A 9,518-nucleotide genomic window follows, 5' to 3' on the forward strand; every position below is an offset into this window, starting at 1 on the left:
TTTTTGGACAGAATCTGGAGGAGTAATATCAAACAATGTGTTTTACAAAAGTCGGCCTCCTGGTGGCGCTATAAAAGGCAGATGCGGAAAATGCAGGTCAAAGGTTTGTCCTTAGCCTCTAGGGAGTGTGCATGCAACGTTTCACGCAGATCGGTGCAGTTTTAGGTAAAAAATGTGAAAAGCTGCCTCATGGTGGCGCTATAACAGGCCGTTCTGGAAAATGTGGGGCAGAGGTTCATCGTTGGCATCCAGGGAGTGTGTGTGCAAAGTTTGGCATCGACCGGGTTAACGGTGCCGGAGATTAGCTGGTAACAGACGGACGGAAGGACGGACGGACACACACACGGACGGAGTGCAAAACATACTCTCTCCCCATGCCTTCGGCCTGGTGGAGACAATGAAGGACAATTCAAGGGATGGTTGGCAAACCCTAGTTGGCTTGTCCACTCCAGGTATAGGGAATGAGACCGTACCCCAACTGAAGGAGTTCAATTATCTCATGGTCTTGTTCACGAGTGAGGGGAGGACGGAGCAGGACATGAGCAGCAGGAGCTGTAGGCCTACTGCACTCACTGTACCGCTCTGTTGTAATGAAGAGAGAGCTGAGCTAGAAGGCAAAGCTCTCAATATAAGAAGAACAAAGATGATGGATACAAGCTGCCAAAAATGAGGGTGGCTGGCATCCATCTCCCTTATTTATAAGATGAGAGACTCAGCGTAAAGCTGCTACTCTACTTTATATTAGGTGATTTAGGATTTCTCCTGAGAACAACACATCCTCCCCAACTACATCTTTTACTTTCTCTAATGAACTTTGGAAAAAACCCAAAGTTGTCCTTTAAGTACCATTTTGAGGTATTAGTACTTTACTTGAGTATTTCCAATTTCCAATACTTTTTCTTCTACTCCAACTACATACCAGGGGCAAATATTTTTTATTCCGCTACATTTATTTGAAAACCTTTGTTACTAGTTACTACTGTTACTTTGTAGACTGAATATTATTACAAAACATACATTAACCACTTCAAACCTACAAAATATACATTTTGGCCATTTGAAAATAGCTAGTATTTTGAGCTTAAGATTTTTATACATTTGGGCACCGGATCCAGCGCGGCCAAACTGGACCTCAGAAGAGAACATGGAGGCACAGGTTCCAATACACCAGCACACCACTGGCCTGGTGATCCTGCCTGACTTTCTCCCAGTACAACAATCACTCTTGTTCGCTAGGGCGCTAGCATTTTAGCACATAGAGCATTACCACTGGCGCCCCTCACTTCACACAAGTGTGATTTTGAGAGGCGCTAGGCTCTCCTGGCTAGATACAGCTTTTGTTCCCACACATCTCATATTTGCCGTTGACACTGAAAGGAGAAATTAGGTCAAACGTCCGCCAAATATGACGAAAATGTGTGGCAACACAAACATTAAATGCCATTGACAATGAAAGGAAAATGTACATCATTATGTAGGCGAGCAAATTGGCTAACCAATCACATATATAGATTCAGTTATTCATGAAATTATGTATGATGATGTATAATGATAAGAGTGCCCCTCACTTCTCCCGGGTGTGATTTTTTTGTTTTACATGGACATGTGTTCTGGGAGCACATAGGAGATGTCGTCCCAGGGGTGACGGTACAGACCCTGCTTCAGCCTCTTCTGGTCCAGGTAGTGTCCAATGAACCCCATGCTGCGTCCCAGGACGAAAATGGCATTCAATGCACCGCTCTCTACAAACTCGTCAGCCTCGTCCCTCGTGAACCCGTCACAATTCCGAAGCAGGTCCACGAAGGCCACGCCAATGAAACCGTCCACGTTCAGGATAAGGTTGGGTTTCTTGGAGGTGGTGATCTTCTCCACATCTAAAGCATAGTCCAGAAGCTGGGTGGCGGGGAAATGCTGCTTCACGAAGTCCTTCAGGATCTGGACTCTCACATCGGGGTTGTTGACAGACTTGACCCTGTGACCGATGCCCATGATCAGCTTGCCTTCCTTCTTCATTTTGTTGACAAACTCCATGGGCTGTGTGCCGCTGTCGAAGGCCTTGCTGAACTGCTTGGCTGCGGCGTCCAGTGCGCCTCCGAAGCGATCGCCGATGGTGAGGAGTCCAGAGGTGAGGCTGGAGATCAGATCCTTGCCAGCGCGGGCACAAACAATGGTGTTGTGAGCACCGGAAACACAAGGGCCATGGTCGGCGGTCACGATCAGGCACATCTCGATAAACTGGCAGGCGTACCCAGGCAACCTCCTCTGGAACCAGAGGAGCCCGAGGGTTCCTCCCACGCCCAACTGCGACTTAAACACCTCGGTGATGGGCATGCCTGCGTAGACCAGCTCTTGGCCCCTCTCGTCACAGACACTGGTCATGAATGAGGCCGGTTTACGGATCAGACCCAGCTCCCGTGCCCAGGAGTAGTCCATTGGCACAGTGGGAGGAGGCAGTTCATCTGCCGGTTCGATCACTCCCTTGGCAACGAGGTCATCATACACCGATTTGATGATCTCCCCCAGCTCGTCAAAACTCTTGGGGACGAAGGCACCGGCCTCTTTCAGGGCCTGGTTCTTGGCTACTGCCGTCTCGGAGGCCTGGTTGGCACAGGATCCAGCGTGGCCAAACTGGACCTCGGAAGAGAACATGGAGGCACAGGTGCCAATACACCAGCACACCACTGGTTTGGCGATCCTGCCCGACTTGATGGCCTGGCAGATCTTGTATTCTTCTGTTCCTCCTATTTCTCCCAGTACAACGATCATCTTCACTTCCGTAGTGTCCTGGTAGCGCAGCACGTGGTCCGTGAACACAGAACCGGGGTATCTGTCCCCACCGATGGCCACGCCCTCAAAAACACCATCCGTGGTCCTGGAGATGATGTTGTTGAGCTCGTTGGACATCCCTCCGGAACGGGACACGTAGGCCACGCTGCCCGGGCGGTAGAGCTTCGAGTCGAGGATGTTGTCCAGCATGCCCCCCGTGTTCCCTATCTTGAAACAGCCAGGCTTGATCCCTCCGACCGTCGCCGGTCCGATGACAACGACGCCCTTCTCATCGGCGGCTTTGATGATCTTCCTGGTGTGGGCTTCGGGGATGCCCTCGGCGATGACGGCGATGGTGCGAATCTGCGGGTATTGCATGGCCTCCATGGTGCTGTCGAAAGCAGACCTGAGAGAGGCGAAGCTGATGAGCACGTCGACGCCCGGATGTATCCTCATGGCGTCTCCCATGTTCTTATAAACGGATATCAGGATCTCCTTGTGGCCCCAGTAGAACTTCTGCTTGTGATCTCCAGAGAACGGGTAGACCATGGCCGCTACCGATGGCTCCTCTCTGGAGCTGACGTAGTCGAAATCCAGCATGCCCTGCACCGCCCTCGTCTGCATGCCCCACACTATGGCCTTGGTGTTCTTGCTGAACAGAGGGGCTGCCTTGGCGGCTACTGGCGTGGCTGAAGAGATCTGGCCCTCGAGGAGGGCAGTCTGGACGATGTTGACCGGTGTTGAATCCTCCGCCCTAGAAACGTTCTCGGAGACGGACACGGTCCTGCTGGATGCCGGCGGCGTCCATGAGCTCCCAACGGAGTTGAGGAGGAAGTTGGCAGTGTGCACGGCTGCAGGAGGCTCACTGGGGATTGGTCGGTGGCCCAGCGCCATGCCAACAATGGCGGTCATGTGGGTTTCTGTGCCGAAGACGTGAATGGGGACCCCAGTGGTCTTGGCCACTTCGCGCATGACCCTAAGACCCTCCTGGTAATTGGGACCACCGCGGCGGACATAAATGGTGACCTCGTGCTCTTTCAGTGGCCCCTGGTAGTCCCTGATGGCTCTGACGATCCCCTTAAATGTAGCCGCGATGTTTGTGAAGTTTGCAATGCTCCCTCCGATGATCAAGACCTTCCCGTCGCGATGTTTCTCTCGGGTCATCAGAGATAGGATGGTCTTGGCATAGTCATAGGTCTGCTGTTCGCTAGGTGCTCCTGAATATTCCCCATAATTGGCCAGCTCGTGGACCCCGCCCATGTCACAGACGGTGTCACTGTAAACAACCGATGCCCCGCCTCCCGCCACCATGGTCCATATCCTGCCGCGGGGGTTGAGCACGGTGAGTTTCAGACTGGCGCCGCTCTTAGTGTCCAGGTCGCCGATGTAGGCCTCCTCTGGATAGGCCTCTCTGCCGAAGGACGGAGGGAACTGCACGTCTCCCCACTTAGCTTTGCAGATGTAGTCGGCCGTAGCGTCGATCTTGGCCGCCATGTCAAGCACGGACACGCCGGCCTCGGTGACCACTAACGGGTTGATCTCCAAGTAGGTGAAAAACAGCTCTTCGTAAAGGTTGAAGAGACCCACAATGAAGTTGGCCAGAATGGCTTTCTTGTCATCGGGGACGTGCGTGAGGAGGTTCGTGACGACAGAGTCCTCACTGATCTTCTCGTCCACCCCGACCAGCAGCTTCTTAGCCTTAGAATCCACGTCTCCGACATCCACCCCTCCCTCGTGGTCAAACAGCAGGTAGTCGCCCTCCCGGGCCGCGTAGACGCACACGTAGAACTCCTCCTCCGGCCCGTGGGCGACAAAAGGTTCGACCAGGAAGTTCTTCAGGACTCCCGTCGTGTTCCCCACCGTCGTCTCCTTCATGAGACGGGGCTTCAGCCATTCTCGGACGCCGTTCAGGTCCAGGTCGACGCCCACCAGGCCCAGCTTCCCGCGCCGCTTGATCAGCTGATCGGGCTTCACCACCAGCCTCTCTGTGAGCGCCCAGGGGTGCTCCTCCGCAAAGCGGTCAAGGTCGGTATGGGCCGTCACGTTGGCGAGACGAAACCTGTTCTGGACGGTGGCCGATGTACGGATGTACTTGTAGAGGAACTCCTTTCCTGTCTGCTCGGAGATGGCTTTGGCCGACATGACTTCTGGGGTTTGGAGCGACCTTGATGATGATAGATGATCGATGGATGATAGATGCACCCTGGTTTCAAGTCGATGATAATGAATGGCAGATCTACAACCTCAGGCACCCTGGCTGTTGGAACACTGTGGGTCCATGTGACGAATGCTCTTTTAAACGGAACCGGCTTGGGATCTTGTGTCATAAAATATGACAGCATCTTGGGTAACCACGTCAACCTGACATAATACTGAAAAACGACACGGTCCATCAAAATATTAAAAGAATAAAGGCAAATCGGAATAAAATCATCAAGAAGCCATAATCAATGTAACCAAAACCTGCAGAAATGGCATTTTACAGACCATGCAGACACACCCTCCCTGGTCATTTGTTTTCATGTTTTTGTAACTTAGGCATGTCTGTTGTATATCGTGCATTACCCTGTATGGCATGTCCATGTATAGGCAAATTGGTTGGATCGGCGGTTCTAGACAACTGGATATCCAAATATATCCATCTTTCTTATTTTAAAATTGGCTTAAGTAAGCTGGTCATCCTATTAAGCCGATTTTAAAATAAGATCCAACCAATATGCTTATGGGTATGCCAATATACAGGGTAAAAATACTCATTATGCAGAATGCACATTTCAGAATCAAAGAGTTATTTCACTGTAGCTATTGCTCATTGACCAATTAAGTCTTATTCCATATTTCGGCTATTAGCCGATCTACAAGCTCACAATGCATCGCAATGCGAAGAAAAGCTGTCAAGTACTGTAATAAAATATACAGCATTTTCTTCTTTTTTTATATATATATTTTTTATCCCACGATTTTGTAACTCATTTTTCACCCCTGTGTCAATTATCTAATGTGATCCTGGGCTCTACACACCCTCCGCCAACCTAGTCCCCATATATGGGGGACATGGGGAGAGCAACGGACTTGAACTCATGCTTCCTTCATGCCTGAGTGTCCAAGTTGCTCCTTTACACCTGACAGGGGGGAGTTTCCCTGATTGGACGTAGCGTGTGGAAGGAACACGTTATTCCAACCAGTTCCTTACCCCTCCATCAGGCGCCCCGGCTGGCCAGGGGGAGGCAGTTTAGAGTCCAGGATTACTGCATGTTTTTTTGTGAGGGTACGTACCCTAGGGAGAACATGCAAACTCCACACAGAAAGGCCCTTTCGCCACAGTGTATGGGCACTGATGACGCAGAGGAGGAAACACGCCGCCAGCACCCACAGCGTCCCGAGCGGGAATCGAACCCAGGACCTTCTAGCTGTGAGGCGACAGCACTACCAACTGTGCCACCGTGCCCCCTACAGCATTTTCTTCTGAGATGGAGTGGAGTAGAAGTATAAAATAGCCTATATGAAGAAAATGGAAACACGTAAGTTGAGTACAGTATTTGAGTAAATGTGTTTAGTTACTGGCTTATGGTGACGTCACAGGGATATAGTGATGACGCCAGGGCAGAGGCAGGTCAGCTTAAAACCCAACCCCTCATAGTGTGCTTATGTTTAATCTCTGGTACCGGCAATGAGTGCCTTTTCTATTCAGCCAAATATCACATATTCCTCTGGTGGTACCCAATGAGTGGTTCCTTGAATGTGAAGTGCTTAATTCCTTTTGGATCCCCATTAGCTTCCACAAAGTGGTTGCCTGTCTTCTTGGGATCCATAATTTTATACCCTGCATGCGGTAGGCCTGTTCCCCAGTTAACCTGTTACGGTAGCTAGTTCTTACAGTTTAGAAACATCCCTATATTAAAAGTATAAACCAAAACCAACAAACTACTGGATGATGGAGACGCAGATTCACGTGCCCGTCGGGTCGCAGGCCGTTCGCAAGTTCTCCATTTATGTGGACGAACACGACATGATGGACGGGGTGATGAAGCTGATGAAAGAGCTGCGGCCGGCATGGGAGCCCGACCGCGTGAAGACCAAGCTCTTCACCGACGGCACCACCAACAAGCTGCTGGGCTGCTACGCAGAGGAGCGCCCGGACGACGTGGTCCTGGTGCGCGTGTACGGCAACAAGACGGAGCTGTTCGTGGACCGCGACAACGAGCTCGCAAGCTTCCGGTTGCTGCACGCCAACGGCTGCGCCCCGCGCCTCTACGGCACCTTCCGCAACGGCTTCTGCTACGAGTACATGGCGGGCGACGCCCTGGGGCCACGGGACGTCCGGGAGCCCGCCCTGCTCGGGCTGATCGCCGGAGAGATGGCGCGCGTGCACGTCATCCGCGCGCGCAACAACGTCCGCGTCCCCGAGCCGATGCTGTGGATCAGGATGCGCGAGTACTTATCCCTGGTGGCCACCGAGCTCGCCGAGCAGGCGGACTCCTGCGGCGGCGGTATCAGGGCCCCGCGGCGGGTCGAGGTGCCCAGCAGGGCGGCGCTGGAGGAGGAGATGGCGTGGCTGAAGGAGCACCTGACGGCGCTGGGCTCGCCCGTGGTGCTGTGCCACAACGACCTTCTCTGCAAGAACATTGTGCACAACGGCGAGGAGGGCCGCGTCCGCTTCATCGACTACGAGTACGCCGGCTACAACTACCAGGCGTTCGACATTGGCAACCACTTCAACGAGTTCGCCGGCATGAGCGAACCGGACTACGGGCTGTACCCGAGCCGCGAGCTGCAGATGGAGTGGCTGCGTGCGTACCTGCGTGCCTACAATCTGCTCACCAAGGGCGCTGACGACGAGGTCAGCCCCCGCGAGCTGGAGACCCTCTACGTGCAGGTCAGTAAGTTTGCCCTGGCCTCCCACTGCTTCTGGGGCCTCTGGGCGCTCATACAGTCCAAGTACTCGGCCATTGACTTTGACTTTCTGGGGTACGCGGTGCTCCGTTTTGACCAGTACTTCAAGACCAAGCCTGCGGCGATGGCTCTGCAGATGCCAGAATGAGAATGACCTCACCACCCGCATCTGGAGGATAACACAAACATCCCCAGGGGCTTGTTTCCATTGTGGTCATGTGCATTCAATTCATTAAGACATTTTAAAGACATACACTAATCAAAAATCACACCTTTGGTATATTGTACCACATGATGTCACATGATGTTTACTTTAAAGTTTCATAGACTTTGGCTTCCTTTTTTTTTTGTTAAGAGTGCTCTAAACAAACATTAAGGGCCCTATTTTGCGTGTCTTAAGTAACAGGTTAAGACCTGTTGACTTAAATTCACACATGGAGGCGTGACCGATGCAATTTGGCCACTCTAAATAAACAAAAAGTATTGGCCAGGCCTTCCGGTCTTAAGTTAAGTCATAAGACCTGGTACTTAAAACACGCACAATAGGGCCCCAAAAGTCCATAGACTTGGCTGCCATATGATTTTAATTTTAAAAGCCAGATGTTGGAGGGGCTAGCGCCCTCAACAAGACATAATCAACACTAGTAGCAATGAATGTATACAGTATGTACAGTAAACATGGGGGGCTTATCAGTTAATTATCCAAGTATACTATATTATTGATATATTATTTCATCTTTTACAATTCCAAACATGCAACGTAACCCGTCTATAGCTTAATGACTATAGTATTCTGCTTAGTGGCCAACAGTATAAGACTGGGGTTGTACTGGTCAGCTCCCAGGTGTGTGTGTGTGTGTGTGTGTGTGTGTGTGTGTGTGTGTGTGTGTGTGTGTGTGTGTGTGTGTGTGTGTGTGTGTGTGTGTGTGTGTGTGTGTGTGTGTGTGTGTGTGTGTGTGTGTGTCTGTGTCTGTGTGTTTCTATGTGCAGAGCGTTGCTGAAAATGAGCACCTGTGCTCAGCTACTTCCCTGGGTAAATTAAAAAAGAAATATTGTAAAATATCAAATATAGCAAAAAATAACAGATCTACAAGCTCAAAACTCGTACTACAAAGCATTACAATGTGCTTTGAGCTTGTAGAGCTGTTATTTTTGCAGGGCATTCATTTACCAAAAAAGTTTTCTGCCAGGCAGTATGCAATGTGGCACTCTGGAGTGAGTGTGGAAATATAGTGTGGCCCTCTCCATCATCGAACTTGCCCACCCCTGTTGTCCTATGTTTTTGTGCATGTTTTCTGACCAGTCCTTTAAAACATGCTCTCTGCGTATAGCTGATCCTTTTCGTGCAGTGTTTTTCATACTTTCCGTGCCCAAGGCACTATGGGCAAGTCCAAATCCCTCAGCCAATCCAAATATAATTTGCAAACACATCATGTTCCCATGGTCGAGGAGGGGACTGGAACACACTGCAGTTCAATGAAGAGCAACATGCATGTAATGACGCTAGGCTGTCTCTTGCTATGGACACATACTTTCAACTCGGTGAGAGCTGAAGGTAAGCGCATTCTTCATTTACACAGCACATTACAGCAGTATTTCTCAAACATTTTCATGTCAAGGGCCCACAACAACAATTGGTATGCATTTGTATGGACCCTGCATCTGAAAATAATGTTAGCCAGGGACCCCCACAGGAGATTTGTCAACATTTTCCTGCTATGAAACAAAATAAAAACATAAAACATTGGGTGTTTAAACTGTTCCTCATTTTGCCCCTGCATGTGGACCCTGGATCTGACTTTGAGAACCACTGGATTAGATCGTTTGTGGAGGGCTTTTCGTTTTTTCCAGTTTTTTGA

The 9,518-nt window shown here is 50.6% G+C and overlaps 2 protein-coding genes across 2 annotated transcripts; one reads left to right on the forward strand and one right to left on the reverse strand.

Moving 5' to 3' along the window:
* Positions 1-1,582: 1,582 nt before the first annotated feature.
* Positions 1,583-4,908, reverse strand: LOC306933932 (ATP-citrate synthase-like; the record flags this gene model as incomplete). Its single annotated transcript, XM_079516313.1, has 1 exon — positions 1,583-4,908. One exon carries the CDS (start codon positions 4,906-4,908, stop codon positions 1,594-1,596), a length of 3,315 nt encoding a protein of 1,104 aa, XP_079372439.1. The 3' UTR covers positions 1,583-1,593.
* A 1,789-nt stretch (positions 4,909-6,697) lies between these two features.
* LOC306933933 (ethanolamine kinase 1-like) lies at positions 6,698-7,807 on the forward strand (the record flags this gene model as incomplete). Its single annotated transcript, XM_079516314.1, has 1 exon — positions 6,698-7,807. One exon carries the CDS (start codon positions 6,698-6,700, stop codon positions 7,805-7,807), a length of 1,110 nt encoding a protein of 369 aa, XP_079372440.1.
* Positions 7,808-9,518: the final 1,711 nt, after the last annotated feature.

Source organism: Electrona antarctica (assembly GCF_951216825.1).
Source record: "Electrona antarctica genome assembly, chromosome: 12".
NCBI classification, from domain to species: Eukaryota; Metazoa; Chordata; class Actinopteri; order Myctophiformes; family Myctophidae; genus Electrona; species Electrona antarctica.